The 21,153-nt window shown below is 39.0% G+C and overlaps 1 protein-coding gene across 6 annotated transcripts in view; it reads right to left on the bottom strand.

Moving 5' to 3' along the window:
* The window catches only part of WDFY3 (WD repeat and FYVE domain containing 3), a 178,554-nt gene that overhangs the window by 42,851 nt on the left and 114,550 nt on the right, over positions 1–21,153 (bottom strand). For 5 of the 6 annotated variants that reach the window (XM_074588804.1, XM_074588805.1, XM_074588799.1 and 2 more), the window contains 12 exons: positions 19,805–19,986; positions 18,067–18,298; positions 15,016–15,176; positions 13,871–13,982; positions 13,265–13,455; positions 11,635–11,787; positions 9,062–9,135; positions 8,799–8,960; positions 7,430–7,524; positions 5,517–5,637; positions 3,776–3,993; positions 932–1,167 (listed from right to left, as the gene is read on the bottom strand). In XM_074588804.1, the coding sequence (XP_074444905.1) occupies positions 932–1,167; positions 3,776–3,993; positions 5,517–5,637; positions 7,430–7,524; positions 8,799–8,960; positions 9,062–9,135; positions 11,635–11,787; positions 13,265–13,455; positions 13,871–13,982; positions 15,016–15,176; positions 18,067–18,298; positions 19,805–19,986 (1,937 nt within the window). The remainder of the gene's footprint in view (positions 1–931; positions 1,168–3,775; positions 3,994–5,516; positions 5,638–7,429; positions 7,525–8,798; positions 8,961–9,061; positions 9,136–11,634; positions 11,788–13,264; positions 13,456–13,870; positions 13,983–15,015; positions 15,177–18,066; positions 18,299–19,804; positions 19,987–21,153) is intronic. The other variant, XM_074588800.1, reaches the window with a different exon arrangement.

The following is a 21,153-nucleotide window of genomic DNA, read 5'->3' as shown; positions in this document are numbered from 1 at the left end:
AACAAACCAAGCTGCGTTTTCCAGCAAGTCCAAAAAGTTAAATCAATTAAAAAAATAAAAAAGGACAAAGTGCCCACCTCTAGCCTTAAGACTGCTACTGCTAAATATTTTAAGTAATTGAATTTAGTTTCAATTTAACAGGGCCATACTTCAGTGCTGTAAGCAGGAGAGCTTCATGACTCTACTTCACTGTAGCACAGCGCGGAACGGGCTGTCAAGTATTCCTCTTAAGAAAACAGACTGGCAGAATACCTTTCAGTCTGAAATTTTTACTTTCCAGTTCCCACTGATAAATGAATGTTAGCACTGCATCCATTCTAAACAGGTACCTTGTCTGTCTGGAGTGTGGCTTTTCTCCCTAAAGCACTATGCCAAGGCTTCCTAGGACTCTGTTGTAAACCATATCCTATCTACTCATTTACATACAATTAAAACAAGTCCAAAAACCAACCTGTTCAGAATAAGAACAATAAATGTTTTCCAGCAACAACCAAGATGCCTCCCTACAAAACCATAGAGATTTTCTGAAATAAAAACTACCTTGTTTTGTCTGTAACCTCATGAACTCTCTTTTAACACAGCAACTCCCCACTTCTTTAAAAACAAACAAACCAACCAACCACCACCACAACAAAGAAAGCAAGGAAAAAATTATGCCCCCTTCGATGCCCACACCATGCCTGCTTGAACCAGGGATCTGCTTCTCATTTGACCCCAAAACAGACCAGAAAGACACCAGTGACAGCTATGCCATAACAGGCTGCCTTCCACATCCTCCCACCGTATCTCGTCCTCCCACCCCAACCAGTTCCGCACTAAACACCACATTGTGACTGTGAATCAGCTGCAGAGAAGGAGGGTGCCTGGTTAATCCATTATTTTCTCGCATGACAGACAGAATTACATTTATATCTTACTAGATAATCCCTACCTGGCAACCCTGATTACATCGGCTGCTGATGCCAGGTGCACTGACCTGCAGGTTTTCGGGCAGTTCAGTGACCGGCTGCTGCAGGAAAAGGGCCATGAGGAGGAAATAGAGCGCAGGTACATTAGTGTGCTTCGGGAGAAGGGACTGCAGAACGGGAAAGCCTGGGAAGTGACAAGCATCCCGGTTAATCTCCCGGACTGTCGATCTGCCACCAGCACTCCTGCCCACATTGAAACCTAAGATGACAAAAAAAAAATACAAAGAGCCAACAATGTTAATAGGGAAGTGCCTATGAAGCTCCCTCTTCATAGAGCAGTGAACTCAAGACGGTACCTCCTCAGAAATTAACGCTGTAAAAACTGAATGTGTGCATATAGACCATCACACACATATGCAATTCTGCTTCAGATGTCTGATTTTATCAATAATAAAATGGAAATGATTGCATTTCAGTACCACATAGATGACGCTGCTTCATACAGACTGCCTAATGCTACTGCATACACAGAGATCCATTTTCTGACCATGACCGCAATTTCAGACTTTTAAAACACTCAAGCTGCTGGAAAAAAGATATTTCGCTGTCTGAGAAGGACGTATCACCTTAATCTCAGTTACAGATTTATATTACCAAGCAGCAATCCAAGGGCCCATTTAAGTTGATGGGCAGCTAATTTTGTTTCCAGTGTCTCAGGGGCATCTTGTTTCAGTTGTTTTGGTACTGATTAATCAGCTGGTATGAAGCATTATATTTTATCTTAAGTGCTGCCAGAGGCACAAAATTCACCTTTTGCGACCCTGCTTCTACATAGGTATTTCATTTTCCTATTAAAAAAATAAATAAATACACCAGGACCACAGAACCGCTTACTTTCAAATGAGGAAGGAGGTAGGAAGACAGTTCAGTCTCCACATCAACCCAGACAGTGAGCCATTCTTCGGACACTGCCAGAGATCAGCTTGTTTTTCTGAGGCTCTAATAAAGATATTCTTTCCAACAGAAGTTGGAATCAGACTAATGAAATGTTTGCTACAAAGCTGCAGGAATTCCACCAATAATCTTGGGGGGGGGGGGGTGCGTGAAAAGGCTTCTATTTGGTTTCATGAGAAATCTTGGATCCAGTGTGTTGCAATTTATTAAAAAACACAGGATATGAAAGTTAGATAATCTGTCACTATCATTTGATGAGACACAAGTTTAAAAATATCTGTTTGGTCACAGTCCAGCTTGGATTCAACTAAAGTGATACCATAATAAGAAAAATAGGAAAACTCTACAAATGCTCTCCAAACATGAGTGTAACTCAAAATCTTATTTAGAAAGATTTTGTGACTGAAGAAAATTTTTATGTTATTGGACATTTAAAGTGGATACTGAATAAACAGTCAATTCCCTAAAATATCAATGGTTTTCAAATTTTAAGGCACATGCATGTGCAAAAATTGTTTATTAAATAAAATACAGGACCTTAATCAAAATTGGCCAAACAAACAGATAATGGTTTCAGGAAAACTGTTCTCCTTAACCTTCCTAATTCATTAATAATGCAAAGAACCATCCTACGTTCCTAGTAGAATAACCTGAGTGATATATTATAGCAAACCACTGTAAATAGACTTAATAGACAGTTTCATTTATGCAAAAAATAACAAGACAGCAGAAGATACTTTGATGTGTTTCAAAGAGTCAAAGCAGAAAATAATGGACTTTATATTTTCATTTCAGGAAAAACCCTCTTCCTGAAGTAAGATCACTTCAATAACACTTCACAGTTATTTCCTTATAATAAATCAATTCAGAAAAATCTTTAGCACAGAAACAGATCATATACTGCTGCAACAGAGAGGTGGCTCCTTGTACAGTCATTTTAGGAACAAAAATTAAGTTAAAAGTACTATTAATACCACTGCCTTGATCTAAAGCCTACTCGAGCTCATGAAAGCCTCCCATTTAATTTCAATGGATTTATATCAGGGTCCAAATGGACATTCATCTGAAAAGCACTATCTTATTTTGCCTAAAAACACCCAGGTCCATGGGAAATAGCCACTACACCTGTCTACACAGAATTGGAATCAGTTATTTCAGACACTTGGGAGATGCATTTCAGACAGCTTAGAGATGCTCAAAATACACGCTGAATTCTGGATCACACGGGGCAACGGAAAGGTCTGATAAGCTGGATAAACGAGGCTTTAAGAACCTGCAAAGAAAGTCTTTAATCGGAGAGAGAAAGAGAGCGTGCGTGCGTGCAGAAGAACACAGGAGAGGGAGAGGAAAAGAAAGGATGAGATGATACTGTGAACACAGAAATTCTCAAGACAGCAAAAATTCAAACTGGTAAATCTAATTGGCAAAGAACTCACTAGACAAAGCAGCTCAGGTGTAACACCGCATGATGCTCTAACTAATAAAAGTAAACAAACAAGTAAATTTTACAGCACCTTTATTAGCTGCGTACATAAGGTGCTACACTGTGCTACCTCTGCACCTAGCTCAGACGTGCCTGTCCACGGAATCTACTTAATCTTACCGTGATGGCAACAGAAAAAACTGATTAGCTACAGAGGCTTCGTGCAGATCATGAGGTAATACTGAACGACAAGGAAGTCTGTGCAATGTCAACTGAAGGGTAGTTTTGTAAAACAGCTCCCCTTCTGCCTAGGAAGTCTAACTCTTAGTTGTAAGAAAAACGAAGTGCAGAGGCATCTGAGCACAGCAGACAACAGGAACAGACAGGATGCATCTGCTCGACGGCAGTCATAAAACAACCCCCACCTCGACACATACGCACACGCACTCCCACACGATCCTTCAGCCATGAAGGGACTGAGATCCCATACCTAGCACAGTACCAATCTTGTTGGTCAAGACAGAATCAGTCTGATCAAGCCAGCCTCCACCACTGAGACCCTCCTTAAATTTGATAAGGATGGGCTGATTACTCAACAGGACCACAAGAATTCGCATGGCTGCTGTGACCGTGGTGGAATGCAGATGTTCTTCCATAAACATCATAATCCAATCAAAACCCAGTGTCTTGACGAGTTCTTCACAAGCCCTAATTAAAGAGGAAAAGAAAAAGAAAAAAAAAAAGCCATCACATTTTACAGCATTTAGTTTCCTACTAGATAGCAAAAATCAGTGTTCACCATCACAGTGCAAACTTCAAGATCAATAAAAATTCAGATCTATTGAAGAGTTAAGTGAATTCTTAAGTAAGTTTGCTACACAACAAGAAATGTTGCTCACCAACTTATGTTAAACAGAGCACATACAGTGTATTTGTTTAGCAGAATAGGAAGACTAAATACAGCTCCTGGGACTATGGGACTGTTCCATTGCATGAGATTTCTCCAACTGCTGCTTTTGATAACAAATGTGGAATGCCGAACTGGAAACATTTATCCACAAATTATAATTTCCAAATAACTTTTTGTTGAAGCATGGATAGGTTGAGAGTTGCTTGGGAATAGCTGAATGAATATAGTTTGGTTTGGTTTTTTTCTCTCTCTTTTTTTTTTTTTTTTTTAAGCAGTATTGCTGAAAAGCTCAAACAGGTTTGGAGTTTGTCAACCAATGCTCTGTCAATCACTACATAATCTACATATGCCATACATCCACAAAATGCCTCTAACAGACTCAATACTGCCTACCAGGCAGTTGCTTGAAAGTTGTGTTTTGCTTTGTCAAGGTTTAACTTGACAGTATTTCAAAGTCTCTTCTCCAACTCACCATATGACTCTAGTGCCTCAAATGATAACATCACCTTCCCTCACTTGCAATTTTAAGGAACTAAGGGGCATTCTAGGGTCAATGATCCTAACTATAACCCCTACTGAAGCCACTTGATCTTAATCAAATGACAAATTTACTATCCCACATCTCTAAAACCAAAAGTTTTCTCTTTTGACAAATTTTACTTTTGCTATAGCCACACCTGAAGTAATGAGAAAACAGCACCAAGAAGTACACGAGGAGAGCAGAGGGTTAAAGAACTGGCTCTCCAGATAACAAAACTTAAAAAAAAAAAAAAAAAAAAATCAAAGTAGCCAGACATCCACACTTGTTCACACTTGTGATCCTCTGGCACTCAAAGTTTTAAAACAAACACTTTTACAAACGCTATTTTTCTTCCATGAAGTAACAATAAGAAGCAATAATGCTCCAAATCATGGTTTTATATTATTATTTTTTTTAAAGATTTGAAATGAAAACCAGTTAATGCAATGGCTGAAAGATGCGCGTTACTTACACCAGCATCTGCTTAGCACTATTATTGTTGCTGCTGCAACTGACAGCATACAACTCAATAATCACAGAATAGTTTGGGTTTGAAGGGACCTTTAAAGGTCATCTATTCAACCCCTCTGCAATAGGCAGGGGCACCTTCACCAAGATAATAACAATGCATTCCATTTCTGCTAGCATACCCAAAGCTAATTCAGTTACACCTGCATAAATCATCCAGTAGTTCCTATAAAATTATGCAATTCCACTAGTGAAGCGAATGGAGGCTGTATAATTCTCCTCTTTGCAATAAAACTTTATATCCTTTCCTTACCTCAAATTTTTTATACTTACTGCAAATTAACAGTTGTCTTTTCTTTAGATGTGTATAGAAGTTTCAGGAGGATATCTAAAAGCCTGTTCCGCAGTAGAATAAGATTAGCTGAAACAAGTCCTCCAAAATCATCCTCTGTTCCTAAACATAAAAAAACAAAAAAGGGGGCAAAATTAGACTTTTGGTACTTGAACATTTAAAAGGATATTACATAATTCTATATATAAGCAAATGCAACCTGATTCTGCTCAGGTTGTAAGCCATGCCAAAAGGCAGTCAGCCTACTCTATGCTGCTGAGAAATGCAGTGTCCCATTATCATCGCCACACGGAGTTTGGTCAGTTTGAACAACGGGTAAAAGGGAATCACAGTGTCTCAGACAACAGTCTAAACTGAGGTGGTCCAAATTAGCTAAACTAGTTGCTCCTGGCAGGTAGAGACATTAAAAAAAAAAAAAAAAAAAAAAAAAATCACACACACACAACCTGCCTGCTCTGCCCCCATCCCTCCCTCCCCGCAAAACCCCACAACATAATAGTTAGATTTTGCATTATGCAACCTGGGGCGGGGGGGGGGAATCCCAAGAAACACACTGATGCTTTTCAATTCCCTCTAAATCTAAGAAACAGGGAGAAAAATTAGTTTCCTTTTCTTTTGACAGAAAGCCAAACTCACCATCAGTTGAAAAAACACACTTAACTGCAAAACAAGCCAATACATGCAGCTCAGGACTAGCTTTACAGTTATTTTGCAAATCCCTCTTATTATACCTTATGCTGTCAAAGCAGGATCATGTTTTTACATTATTAAAAAAAAAAAAATCTCAACGTGCAAAAATGAAGATAGATAAACGGACGCTTTGGATGCACAAGTCACAGATATGAACACAAAGCATCTTCTGTGGCAGAAAATACAGCAGAACTAGTGAAGACCAGTAACCTAAAAATCTCATATTGTTTGCTTCAAAAGCTTCTCTCTCCATTCCTGCCACAGCCTCAATTTTTCCCCAAGATTCTTCAGTCCCCCCAGGGTAGGCAAAAAGCAGCTCAGGCTGTGGTTAGCCTTGGAAAAAAAACAAACAAAACCACGGCTGGCCTGTAGTGAGAACACCAATCTACATCTCTCTCCAATAACCACTTCCTCTTTTTCACTAAAAAGCTTGAATTTAATCATATTTGAGACTGCAATAAACAAAAGTATTCAGAAGGAACAGGAGAGTACAGGGGGATAATGATGAATGTACAGACTGCCTAAACCTTGTTCTTCGGGAAACCAGATCAATAAAGCTAACTGCAAAGCAGAAACGCTTCTACTACTTGTCCCTGTGCACCAGGGTATTCCCAAGAAAACGTAGAAACATAGGATCTTTGGATACTCCCCTCTAGTTATGTGCATGACACCCACTGTGGGGCTGAAACATTTCTATTCAGGGAGACTGACTGAAAATGCAATTGCATAAGCCTTTTTTCTTTACGAAAACAAGGGTAGAAATTGGTTCAAAACAATTCAATATAAGCCTTCTTGAAGGAGAGTAAAACTTCTTTTTTTTGCCTAAAAAAACAAATAGGCTGTTGTAGTTAGTTCTTTCACTTCCTCCACGCCTGGGGGGCAGATGCACTTACTAATCAGTTTTCGTCTTGTTTTCTCTCCCCACAAAGATGCAGAGATGCACAGCTGATTTGAAGGAGCAAGTGGTGGAAACAGAACAAAACCATTCAGTGTTAAATGAAGGAAAACTAAAGAAGAGTACATGGGTTTTGCACTGCTTTGCACGCAATACTGAAAACCAAAAGCACCACAACCAACTAGCAGCCAGGTTATACCAAAATTACAATATTGCTAATGACACTACTTCTACATTTTACATGTTCAAGCACAGAAGAGATCATGAAGTATTTCTCTTCTGCTGCTTCTAAGCCATGCCGCCACTTACCACTGTCAAGCTTTTCTTCGTTGTTTATTTCCATGACTACAAACTTCTCACAGACCGCAAACGTAGGTAAAGTGGAAGAGATGAACTGTCCAAACCTTGACGTATATAGAAAAAACATTATTCATTGATATGACAGATGCACTCTCATCTATCAATAATTCACCTTAAATATAATGCCATAACACTAGTGAGAGTGAGATACCCCAAAACGTCAACTTTCTCACACCTGAAGATTGAGGAAAATGGTCTCCATCTAAAGTTACTAGCCAAAAACCAAATTCATGTCTAGTAATTAGCAGAACCTTTGCAGGCAAGGGACCCTGAAAATTCTAGGATTCAAGAACAGAAACTGGGAGATACCACCAACTCCTAGTAAAAGGAACACCACGAGAAAGGAGAAGAAAACGTTGTTCTCAAACCATTACAGCTGAACAAGTATTACACCAAAAACAGTGATTACTGGACCCAGGTATAACATTTATGCCTATAGCTTAAGGTGATGTAACACAAAGTCATGGTTTTCCAAAACAAGATGATGTGCTACTCAAAGAAAGGGGATGCAATGTTTTTCTCTTTCCTCTGGAACTAAGCTGAAATGGTCTCTAGTTAGTATAACTTTTTCCAAGTTACACAATATTTTTTATTTTTACTTCCAGGAAGGAGACCAAGAAACACTCAGATAGGCATTCCACAATCTGTTTTGTAACCATTTAAGCATAAATATCAAAGGTTTTATTCTTGAATCATGTTTTTATCACGTATAATTAAAACAAAGACAGGTAAGATGTTCAGGTTGATGCTTCTAATACCTTTAATTGCACTTAAAGTGAGAAGCTGAAAACATGACCACTCATATGTAATGAACTCCCAAGCAATATTTTATCCATTTCCATTATAGTGAAATAGGAGATGAGAAAAATTAAGTTATCAAGGATTTGAACTCATTTAAAAGCATTTCAAATACTCCTGTACATATGAATTGCAATTATTTATGTTACTTTCAGTCAGAATTCATAGTACTATATCTAACAGCCTTAAATATTCCTTTGATTTTCAATATTTAAGCGCTCAGTACTTCACATGAAGAAGGGAGCTGCAATACAGCACCTTTGCTTTTCACTTGCAGAACATTAAGCCAGTTTAATCATTCATTCATACCTGTTTAGATACAAACTGAATGTAATATGCAAATCAAGGTATTAAAAATTATTCCCTGTGTCTAGTGCAGTCTAGCTCTTAGAGGAAAAAAATCCAGTACGTAAGTATTTCATGTTCCTTACTCCACAGCAGTATGACCATTAAGTATTTTTAACAAGATCACCGACATAAGAAAAACAAGAAAGCCAGAATTATCACAGGTGTGGGCTACCTGAGCAAGTCATAGCTGCTAGGGAAGCCTTGAAGCAAAAAGCTCAGCACATTACTAATCGCAGCGATAGTAGGCTGGGACAGAGACATATCTCGAAGAGTCAGGAGCAGTCTTGGGATAAGCTGGAATTCCCTCATTAACTTAGCGTTCTTTGCTGCTTCGCTGGAAGAAGAGAGAAAGGAAGTGGCAATTTAAAATTGGAGCATCCTCTACATATTACCTCATCCTGTAAGTGTCATTACTAGACTGGCACCAACTCATACCTTGACTCAGTGAGAAGTTCGATGAAGTGCTCAAATAGTGACAGATGAAGCTCATAGGGTGCATGAAGCCAGACCTGAAATACAGAATGATATGTTTTGTACACAAATCCACTTTAAGATTAAACACTGACATTAATATACCAAAGGTTATGAAAGGCTTGAAGTGATTAAACTGTTCACCTACACGACAATTTACCTGGCCGTTGCACTCAAAAGCTCATTGCAAGGTTCTCAATTGTTTATTCTTCAACTTCAGATAAGTATTAAACATACTAGCTAAGACTCAAGAAACACACATTGGTAACAAACATATTCTCTGTAAACGTATCATGATGAAAACTAAGAGTTCTAGACAAAAAAGTCACATACTATCTGGAATTTCTCTTTAAACAGATGGTGCAATGGCTCCAAAAGGAGTTACTGGGGTTTACAATGCTGATGTGAAATGCTGTGTTACGGTTATTTGGCTTAAGCGAAGATTTTTCTCTTTGTAAAAGTAACTTACTATCTTCTGCCAAGATTAAACTCAAGGTTTTCCCTCATTTTGGTTTATTTATTTTTATTTTTACCCAGCATTTCCTGCACACCTTTTTAAATGATTTAGATACTCAAAAACAAAAAAAATCAATTGTTCAATCAATAGAAGTAATAAAAGATACAAAAGCCAGAAAGCTCCCTGTTATAGCTGCAAATCTTCAAATTGATTTGCTATTGAACAACGCATAATAAATGCTTGTGCTCTGGTGTATAAAACTGGCTTAAACAAAAAGCTTTCAAATTTTTTCTTTTCTTCTATCCTATCATCAAAAATGGTAGGAAAAAATATTTTCATTTCCCTTTTTAGTATAAGAGTAAGAACGTCTAATTTATCCAATCTGATTGTAATGCTTGGGTCACTGATTTCTGAATACAGAAATAAAATAACTAACTATAAAAAAAAATCCGAGCAAAAACCTGAGGCTTTTGGAAAGTTTCTTCTTAGTGACTCACAGACCTATTACTTGCACATTTTTTATTTTTTTTTTTTTTAATTCTCTTAACTGTATTCCTTTCCCAGTTGTTCTTAGTCTTCAGGGGAAAAAAAAACCAGACAAACACAAACTAAACAATATGAAACTGGATCTTTTGTACAGTAGTTGCTGTCTGAGTGACTATATACCGTTGATGAAATTTCTTAGCTGCTTCCTTTATGGGGGAAATAAAAAGAAAGAAAAAAAAAAAAAAATAAAGTGGGGGGAGACAAGAGTATTCTTCAGAAAAGGAGCTGGCCTATGATTCACACTCTTCTCTCTGCTAAACAGTTCATCTACTTTAAGACCTCTATCACAAATATTACCTCTTGTAGACGTAATAAATTCCATTAAGCTATGTTTATTTTTGTGAGCAAAATATGCTTAATTTTGTGAGCACAAAGGAAGCATTACTGTAATTTAAGAGGTTTGTTAAAAGACTAACTAGTTACACAATACTGAAGGATTCATGTTTAGACACAGCACAAGCTTATTTCTTGTTTTCATATTATGCCTAAAAAAGAAAAAAAAAAAAAAAGGAAACTTTGGTGGGTGACAAATTTCCTCTGCATTAGATCCCCACTGGGGTTAGAAAAAAAGAGGCTCAGGTCTGCCCTTTCCATTTCCTCTTTCTTTGTGCCATAATTATAGCATATCATTGATCTTGGCAAGGGGGCAATTTGGGTGCATTAAAGACCTTTAAGCTCTCCAAAAAATGAAGTTAACAAGGCCAGTTGATTTTATTAAAATAAAGGCTATAGTAAGCAGCAGGATGTTTTTCATAGACAAGATCCTTAATTAAAGTTTCCAGGAGTGCTTTGAAATACTCAAATAGACATCTAAAAAAAAAAAAGGAAATAGGTAACTCCATAAAGCCATTTACGCAAGACGGACCTGTGCTGTTAATTTAGTATCTTATAGCTGGATTAGCAGTGGTTAATAGTATTTTTGTTTATTTATTTATTTTAGTATATGTGAATCAGGATACTTTTAACTCGGTCTGTGTCAGGTCCAGATAATGCCAAAGGGCCAAACACTAAACGACAACTTCTACACATCTTTTATCAGCTTCTATTACATTACCATTTCCTTAGCTTAACACAACAACACTTAAATATTTCATAGGTCGTGTGAGCAGGCTTTTAACTGCCTTACCATTAACTTTGCAGGAGACATATGATAAAGTGATTCCTGTGTCCTATGCTGAAAGTTTACCTCCTACTGTTATTTTCAGTACATCTTTCATGCCTCAATACATGGACTGCAGTAGAACACAGAGGTTAAAAGGAACTGCTAACCGTAAACTACAAAAATATATCTTCTAAACAACAAAAAGCAGAAACATCTGCGGTACCCACTCATTGTTTCTACACTGATTCAAGCCGTAAAGGAAAAGTTACAAATAATCTTGCTGCTCAACTGCTTTACTGTACTATATATGAAATATTAAGTTCTCAGGATAACAACCTACTTTACTGCTGTTCAATATTTAAGGTATGCTATCAGCATCTTGACTTAATCACTATCCATATCATCATCACTTTCCTGTGCAGCTTTACGTACTTCAAAATCACAGAGCAGATCCTGGAAGGCAGCAGAATTTGGAATAATGGATGTCTCATGCCCGCTATCGACAGTTCCCACCAACGAAAAGGTCAGATGGAGTATGTGGCTGTTAAGAAGGGATCGTTTCTTCTTTAACAGCATCGCCAGCAACTTGAACCAGAAAACAGAAAAGAAATTAGTAGCCTATGAACACACAGCAATGTTGTCTAAGCACAAAGAAGCCTGGATGAAATGTCCGTGTCCCTTTTGAGAAGGCCCTTAAAGTATGTCTGCTAGCTGATACTCTTGATGAAAAAGCTTGAAAGTGGCATTGTGGTTGATTAGAAAAGGGGCACATCCAGGACACCCTACAGCTCATAAACCACCTGTTCTACACTGCAGACAGTATCTAGGCCCTGCGGATTAGGCATCTTCCCCTCCCCCCTCAGCTCTCTGCTAGTCAGTCACAGTCTAAGATGGCACATGAAATATGGCTCAGATAGTTGTGTTCCTGGACAGCAACCGGGGACATGGCAGACGTAGATATAGCACCCCTAGAGTACTGCATACACAAACGAGAGGTAGTCTGGCACTGAAAAGTAGCCATGACAACATAAATCTGAATAAGCCTGACTTTCTTTTTTCTTGCTACCCTTTGTTGCCCTAGGCATGACCGTAGATGTTGTCCTTTCAGCTTTAACTTCTTACAATCTGGGTTGGGAAAGAAAAAATTGCTAGATGTGCTATTATTATTTCTTGTCTTCTGACGCAAACTTGTTAAACTCTCAACGTACTGGCCTGTTCAGCTTCACCATCCTCCTTGAACTGTTACTAAAGAAATACAGATCTCTGGGAATCTCCCTCAAACCATGCTATTTGCTGAGGTTAATACAAGTGAAATGTAAGGTCATATGTGATGATCCGCTAACTGCTTATGGTGCAAGGAGGACACTGTCTAGATAGTCAAACAAAGGCAAGGTCTGCAACAGGCTACCTGGAATAATATGTTTTGATGCAACTAGTCATTAGCATGAGAAGGTTTGTAAATACACTGCCCAAGCCACAGCACAAGCTTTCTGTTTCAGTAAGGCTTTTTTCATAAGAAACGTAAAACGTGAAGATCTTTTCAAGTCAGTCACTGAATCCTTCTGCATAACTGATTCCACTTTGTCTATCCCAATGGAGAGTTAAAAAGTCTTCAGCTTGAAAGCAAATAGCATCACCAGCTGTACAGTCTGTGCACTATTCTCAAAATGGTGATTCTAGGAGTCCACTTGTTCGGTTTTCTTCATGTGTCCCTATTCTCTCTTGCTGGCAGATCACGAAGATAGAAGCTCCCAGGCTGCAGGGGTGGGTTCAAAATCATGTGAAACGAATCAAAGTGCCATAGTTGCGCTCTTCCTTGCCATTAATAAAGGCTTGGTTTCAGCAAAGCAGCTAAACGTGCACAACTGCTTACCAAAACTTTTCACCGTCTCTTTGAAAAGCCATCCTGAATAACTATCTATGTTACTTAGCCAAGAGCTCGGTTAAAATTATGAGCAGAAATTCAGATCACTACAACAGAACAAGGAATTTCCATGAGCACTTCTAGGACAGACAGTGAAATTCAATCAGCCTGGTCGGTTTTGAGACATTTCTTACATACCTGATAACCTCTGATTCTTTCCATTTCTTTACTGGCTAGTGGATTGCTCTTTACCACACAGACCAAGGCCTTCACAGCTGCATACAACCCTTCTACATCTGATGCCATGGCTACAAGTCCCAGAATAGCAGCAGCTCCACCAATGTACTGCAGTGTAGTGGCAACAGGTTTGGGGACAAATGTTCTTACTCCTGAGCATAGGCGGAGAACAGAAGTTAAAAAACCATCAAGTCTAATTCTTGTAGAAAATCATTGTGAATACATGCAAGTAATTTGCATTCTAACGCTGCTTGAATTATGGAAAGAATATCACTAGAAGAACTATGACACCTCAGAAGAGGAGGTGAAGGAAATATTGCACTGGAAAATAGTTTGTGACCTAAGGTAAAGTAATTAAGTATATTTTCATAAAGATAACTCATATAAACTGAAACAAGCATCCCATGTTAGTAAAAGAAAAGATGTCTATATAATATAAAAATGTTAAATAAGTTCAACAATGCATCATTAACATAGATCAACGACATGACTTATCTTCTAGACCTAAGGTCTTATTTAAAGAATTTATCATTTTTAAACATAGTAATTCTCATATATTCGACTCACCCAAATATCCTATCAAAGCTGCACCAATGGAGCGTGCTGGTCCATTCAAATGCCCTGCTGAGTTATGTAGCAGCTTCACAGGTGTGGCATTTTCATGAGAAGAAATAGCCATCTGCATAAAACAAGAAAAAAAGCAGGGGCTAAAGGGAAGAGTTGGTTTTTTTTATGCAAGCCTGAACATAACTTGTGTATTTTTCTCCTGTGATAAAGAGTAACGTATAACAAAATGGAACTATGCTAGAGTCGTTAAGAGATTCTCTAAAGCGAAGAGGAATCTCCAGTCTCCAAAGTTTAAGGAAGATGAATCTAACTATAAAAATAATTCCACCAGATCATAGAATGGTTTGGGTTCAAAGTGACCTTTAAAGACCATCTAGTCGAATCCCCCTTCTGTGCGCAAGGACATCTTCCACTAAATCACGTTGCTCAAACTGCTATCCAACCTGACCTAAGCAACCTCCTCCAGTGTCTCGCCACCCTCAGAGTAAAAAGCTTCATCCTTATGCCCAATCTAAAGCCACCTTCTTTCAGTTTAAAACCATTCCCCTTGTCCTGTCACTACATGCCCTGGTAAAAAGTCTCTCTCCGTTGTTCTTACAAGCCACCCATAGGCATTGGAGGGCTGCAATAAGGTCTCCTCGGAGATTTCTCTTTTTCAGGCTGAACCACCCCAACAGTCTTTCTTCATAGGTGGTCCTTTGAAAAAATAATTCACTGACTTTTTACGTACTTTGAAGAAAAACGTAAAGAAATATTCTGGTTTCCAAAACTGAATCACAGTCAGAGGACTAAGCTATCAGCTTTGTTCATCTGCAACAGTAGAAATATTGTTCAATGACATAATCTTAACTGTTTTTCAGCAGGATTACAACTGCCATCTACATTAAAAAACAAAAATACCTCCAAAAGGTGCTAAAATGCATAGCTACTAATAATTTCAAGAATGCGAGTAAAATCTCAGAGTACAACTTACCCCAAATTTTTTAAATTTAAAAAGAACCCAAACAAACATGAAAGTGATTATGGGAAACTCTTCTGACAAGTACATTATTGTTCCTGGTTGCACTGAGCAAATTGCCTCGAAAGAAGTTAAAAGAAAGGAACAAACAAGCAGTACACATTAACCAACTCATTTTCCAACATACCTGTTTGGCAATAGCTTTACTGTCCAACTTGTTGTAAACTTTCCTTATTTTTGCCACTGTAAATGAAGAAACTGACAACGCATAGAGACCAAAAGAAACCTTCTCTTCTGGTACCAAAGATACTGGACATGGGTTGATTCCTTCAGACTTTGAATCTTTGCCTAAAAGACAAAATAAGAGTCCATTTCAGTAATAGCACTGTTCTTGTTTTCAGTTTGAAGAATAAAATCTTAAGCAAATTATATTGCAGAATAGGTAGAGAAGAAAGGTTTTACAAATAGCTGAGGCATGATACTGTCTTTGCATACTTTGTCGCTGTAGCAAAGAGTAATCTGATAGCATACAAGTCATGGAATAAATTTGCTACTTAACGTAAGAGGTCAGCAAACATTTCCTTTCAAGAAGGTCTACAATATTAACTGTAATGGCAACTACCAGCCTGTGGCTTGGCCAAGCAATAGAAGATATGGTGCTTCCTCATCTGAATTTCTGGAAGGCAACATTACTCCTGTACTCAATTTGTGTACAGCCTAAGGGTTGTCCACTTCCCTTCCCACCGGAAAAAACACAAAGTAATAAAAAATAAAAAATAAAATAAAAAAAAAAAGAGTATTTGGTACATCTGCATCTTTGCCTGTGACAACAGGCTTTTTACAGCGGTTTGCTAGAAAAAATGCTTTAGAGGATGGTACAAGAGATGCAAGACTGAATACAGACCAAAAGGCCCAGGCATTGAAGAGAATATGTAACCGTATCTTTAATGTTTTGTATCCACTGCTCTGAAAGTGGATGCTTCTTGCAAGGCACTGCAAGCACTGTGATTGACAGCTACCTACAAAGCTCAGAGGAAGCGTGCAAAACCCAGCACCCAAAAGCTCAACATGCAGATTCATGTCTGCATCTTCATTCCAGGTCAAAAGCTATCTGCAACTGTAGTGAAACACGTTACGGAATTAAAAAAAAGCATGACGGCTCCTCATCTAACACTGAAACAAGTGAGAAGCTGGGTGTCTACATAATTTGTTGAACCAGGGTCAAGTCTCTGTCGCTTAAGAGAGAATTTCAGCAGTCTTGGTTTGCCCATAAATGAAATCCTCCTCATTGGATCTCTGCCCACACAGATGCCCCGAGAACATTCCTCCATTCAGTGAGCAGACAAAGGAATTCCTTCTGCCGAACTAGTAACTGCTCTCTGAGAGGTCTTTCCAAGACTTAAAGAGTACCAGGTTTTCCATTTTGCTTAAATACAGGACAAATTCTCAGAAGATGGCAATCTCGCTCACTGAAAACAGGGACAAAACTTCCGAAAGAAGCACTGCATGGGCAAATGGCAAGTCGGACACCATTCCCCTGTAAAGGACAACAGCAGAAGACTGCAAGGGCTCTTCCCTTCTCCAGGATTCCCACAAATAACCATTACACCAAGGAAAAACAAGGATTTTGGAAAGAGAGGCCAAGATAAAAGGGTAAGATCTAGAGATTCACACTACACCCCCTATCAGACTCCTTAGGTTTGCACAGTGCAGATGAAGTAAACAGAAGCTCATCCCCAAACAGAAACTCATCCTTTGTTCTAGAGCAGACCACTCCTGAAATACAACAAGCTCAGCAAAGCTTGCATGGAGTAAAATGCACCGCCACGCTGGATGAAGTCAGTATGTTAAGAAATGAAGAGTTCTATTAAGTTACTGTGGGGTTTTCTGGTGAACGTAGCCTTAGTGTAAAGGCAGGAAGATCTTTAATTATCAGAAGTGAATGAACAATTTCACATTCATGGAACTTGCTTTGGCTAATTTGGTACTTAAAACTTGCACACCACCAGTCAAAATGCCTTCCAGGACAAATTATAACTGACTAGCAGATACCTAAATCCAGAGTTGTTTGCCGGGTTTGTCTAGCTGTCAAAAAAGCAAGTACATGACACAGATCTGTACACAAAATTCAATTCTCTAAAGTTTTTCAGTCAAGATGAGCAAGGAAAGCTATCATCTTTTTCATGATACTTTGTTCAGCCTGAATGTCATCTACATTTTGGGGGGTGGGAGCATCTGTCCACCATTGTAGGGAAACCTTTCACCATGAAAAGACTCTGCACTCCCTGTACCTATTTTGTTTTCCTACCACTCTCATCACTCACTGCCTCCTTCCTTGAGACGGTGACAGCTTCTCTCCAGAAGAACTGGAGAGCGCTATGGTCCTCATGAGGAAAGACAATGTAAGGACAAGACAACCTGATACATTCCCCATTAGTATTTGTTTCACTGAAAAGCCCTGTGATAGCCAGGTAAATCAAAGAGCATCTTCTGTCGTAATACTGATGTTAGTGAGGAGGTACTAACCACGCAGGAAGACAGGGAGCTTTACAGAACAGGAAAGTCTCGCTAGCGACAGTGCATCTCACCAGAGCTAATGAAGAATACATTACGTGAATAATTAAAAACAGGGCTACGGACACACATTTCTAACAAGGTTATCCTCATCTTTTTGTGTTGCACTTCCCTCAATTTCAAACAATTTTAAAAAATGTAAGAGAATTGCCCATATTTGTTCACAATGAATGCTTAAAGACTGCACCACAATCCCTCTCTGATTTTTTTTTTCCTTCAGTTGACCTATTTAGGCCCTATAAACAATGACATTTCAAGACAGCTGTGTTTGAAGTACAGAATACATTGCAGATTTGCAAATAAGTGCTATCACTAGAAACTGACAAGTTAAAATGTCTTTCCAATTTCACTTTCCGCAGATAAATATAATATACAGTAAGAATAATGACAGCTTTAAGCATTTCTAACTGGTTTCAAACCAAAGTGAGGAATACAAGCACTTCTATCATATCTCAGTGCAAGAACTACCAGAAGTATATTAAAACAGTAATTTGGATTTCTGTCATCCTCTTCAATACCACCTACTAATCTTCCTCCTGTGAACAGCCAGCTTTTCCTCTCTGCTACCACATACTCTCTTTTCTCACCTCTTCCGCCAATATGCACACAAAAGATTCCACTACACCTGGGCCAAGTTACTAGCTGCCATTTGAATTGTACTTACATGGCACGTATACTGCTTGAAAGCTTCCGACGTAATTTGGTCCCAGCTCATAAATGGTGCTAACACCTGGGGCAGGCAAAACTTCCTCCAGGAAATGCGTAGGGCCCAAACGCCACACTAATGACGAGAGCTGGCGCTGTGCGGGTGGCGTGCCAATATAGGCATAAACAGTGCTGACTACAGGTGGATTGGCAGAACCAGACCCACTAGGACTGCTATGAATGTAGTGAAGCTGTAAGGGAGAAAAACACGGTGAAGTTAATCAGAGAGCATGGGTACCGTGAAAAGAAAGTAGGCAGATCAGAAATTCAGTAAAGTGTTTTGCAAACCAGGGGACATACCAAATGATTGCTATGTAACGCGTGGTATTATGATACCATACAGCAAAAGTCAGTGAAGAACATTAACCAGAAGGTAAATGCAAAGATCAGAAGTTAAGCGGCTATCAAAAGATGAAGGTGTGTATGGAAACACAGGATGAGAACATGCGAGTTCTATGCTTGAAAACGCTAAAGAACGAGGACGTATCTTGATTCTAAAAACATGGTGCTCTATGACGGTCATTATTTTTTGCAAAAGCAGTAAGACTATCTCATAAACTTGTGTTCTTTCTCCTCCTTTTTCAGCCAGTGAAAACATGACTTTGGTAATTACACTGTTTCAAGCTAAAGTGCGAACGTTGATGAACTCAACTTGGTCAGATTTTCAGACGACAATAAAACAAAATATACAAGTAAGATGCTGGCCATATATATATAATGACAATAACAATCTCACAGGCATTTTCTATCTACCTTCTAAAAATTCTGTTACAGCTATTGAATGTAGTCACGTATGGCCAGACACATGGTTATGCATTACAGCTATTAGCATAGCAAGTGAAGTTACTATAGTCCTCTTTCTGCAAAAGAAATACTGACAGGTAGACTTTCAAAGTCAAAATATTGTTTTACCTACATCAGTATGGTAATACCAGCTAATTTACACTCCACACCAGGTTTAGCTTACTCCCTTAAGGTCAACACGTGCCAGGTGCTCTTTGATTCTCGGTTACAGGTCAGGAATACTTTGTGTTCAGTGGACAGGTCTACAGTGCTCTTCGCTGCTTCCTGCTTTTGGCCTCTCAGTTTTTTCCACGTAACAACAAAACATGTTTTTCCATCTTTACAACTGAATGTGTTTGATCTACAATAACAACGCTGGAGATCTCAGTGGCTATCACTGACAAGGGGATGCTATTTCTGGGGTGGTAAGAGGGTTAGGAAAGGAACAACCTGAATAAATTGGCAAAACTGTCTTACTCTGTAACCTCCCTATTATTCAAAGTTAGATGTGGTACATGGTCCTGGGATAAGTCTTCTTCAGCTTTTTATGATCCTTTTAATTGATCTAGTCAGCAGCATAGCCATGCCACACTTGCCTCACATTCAATGCAATATGTCCACTTCATTTTAGCACTATTGCTCGTACCTGAGAAAGTATTCATTATCTTTTCCTCTTAACAGGACTAGGGTTGGCTCCAAGCTGTGTGATGAGCAACGACCCCTTTTTGCAAGGCTCCACATGTTGTAGGGTTTTTTTTGTGGGTTTTTTGGGTGGGTGTTTTTCTGAGGGGGGAAGGGGGGCAGTATTGGTTTCTTTTGTTCTTGCTTTGTGTGGGTTTTTTGCATACATACATGTGCAGAGAGAGAGAAATCACTCCAACCAGTACAAATGAGGATTTGAAGATTTATTTTACCTTAACAGTGTTAACAAGCTGTCCATCAAGGTAAAGTGCAGCTGTGCTGTTCTTTAGCATGCCTTTACTCATGACCAGAACTAGGTGATGCCACTGGCCTTCCACAATGAGGTCACCGCAGCGAAAACGGGCACAACAGGGAAGAATTTCATAAAACGACGATTCCTCACTGAAGTCATCAACTAAAGGAAAAGTTCCAGTTAGTGGGCACCAGTAGAAATGTTATAAGAAGCTTAAAACATAAAAATATGCCGTTAGACATGATGCAAAACAATTTACAGCAATACATTAAAGCCAAATTTTTAGAAAGCATGTAGTTAACAAAAATACAATTAATAAGATATGAATCAAAACACATGACTAACAGGAATGACTTTAGACCTTCCAATACAAGACCTGAAAGAATTAAATCAGATTTTTTGAGAAAGTATTCAAGACCAAATTGTGACAGTTTGACAGGTTGAACATCCTTAAATACCTGCATATTAACAAACTAGTATAGTTTTGGTAGTATCAACAACAGGTCTCTTCTTCCTTTGCCTTAATTTTTCTCTAAGAATATTCTCAGGATACTTCTAGACTTTTGACAATTACGTTTTACTTCTCCCCCTCTACCCTCCCTTTGCAATTTATCTGGAACGACTAGTTTGCTCAAGTTTTTATTACTTTCTCATGCCACCATTCAAGTCACAGGAAGATCTTTTGTTGTTTTTCTAAACAACAGTAGTAGTCATCAAGAAATAACGGGCGTCTCTCCAAACCTACAGAACTATTTTTCACTTTTCTTACACCATGAGGTGAAAGATACCCATACTTCCCAAAATTTCTCCTCAAGCTTCTTCCTGCTCCACCATGGTCTCCTCCACAGGCCCCACTACCTGCTCTGGTGTGGTCCTCTCCAGGGGCCACAGGGGATTTCTGCTCCGGCGCCTGAGGCATTCTCTCCCCTTCTGCTCTCACCTTGGTGTCCTCAGGGCGCTTTCTCTCACATTTTTTTCCCCTTACTCCTCACTCCATGCCGCATTTCCCCCTCTCTTACATGTGTTTTCCCAGTGGCACCACCAGCTGCTGGGCTCAGCCGCGTCCCACAGATATTGAGGTTCTGCTGCGGAGCTGGCTGGAACCATTCATGTCTGGCACGGGGCAGCTCTGCCCTCTGCCCACAGAAGCCCCCTGTTGCCCTCCCAGCACCTGGCCACAGACACCCAGGGGTGTATATAAGCTTGCCACTATCTTGCTTAAAAAATTAGGTCACACACAAAAGAAGATACAAGCAAAAAGATTGCTTTTCAGAATGTCTGCATCAGAATCACGGTAAATTACAAAGCATAAGTGAAGTTAAAGACGAA

This window comes from Larus michahellis, chromosome 5 (assembly GCF_964199755.1).
Source record: "Larus michahellis chromosome 5, bLarMic1.1, whole genome shotgun sequence".
Lineage (NCBI taxonomy): Eukaryota > Metazoa > Chordata > Aves > Charadriiformes > Laridae > Larus > Larus michahellis.
This window is presented reverse-complemented; position numbering and strand designations above follow the sequence as displayed.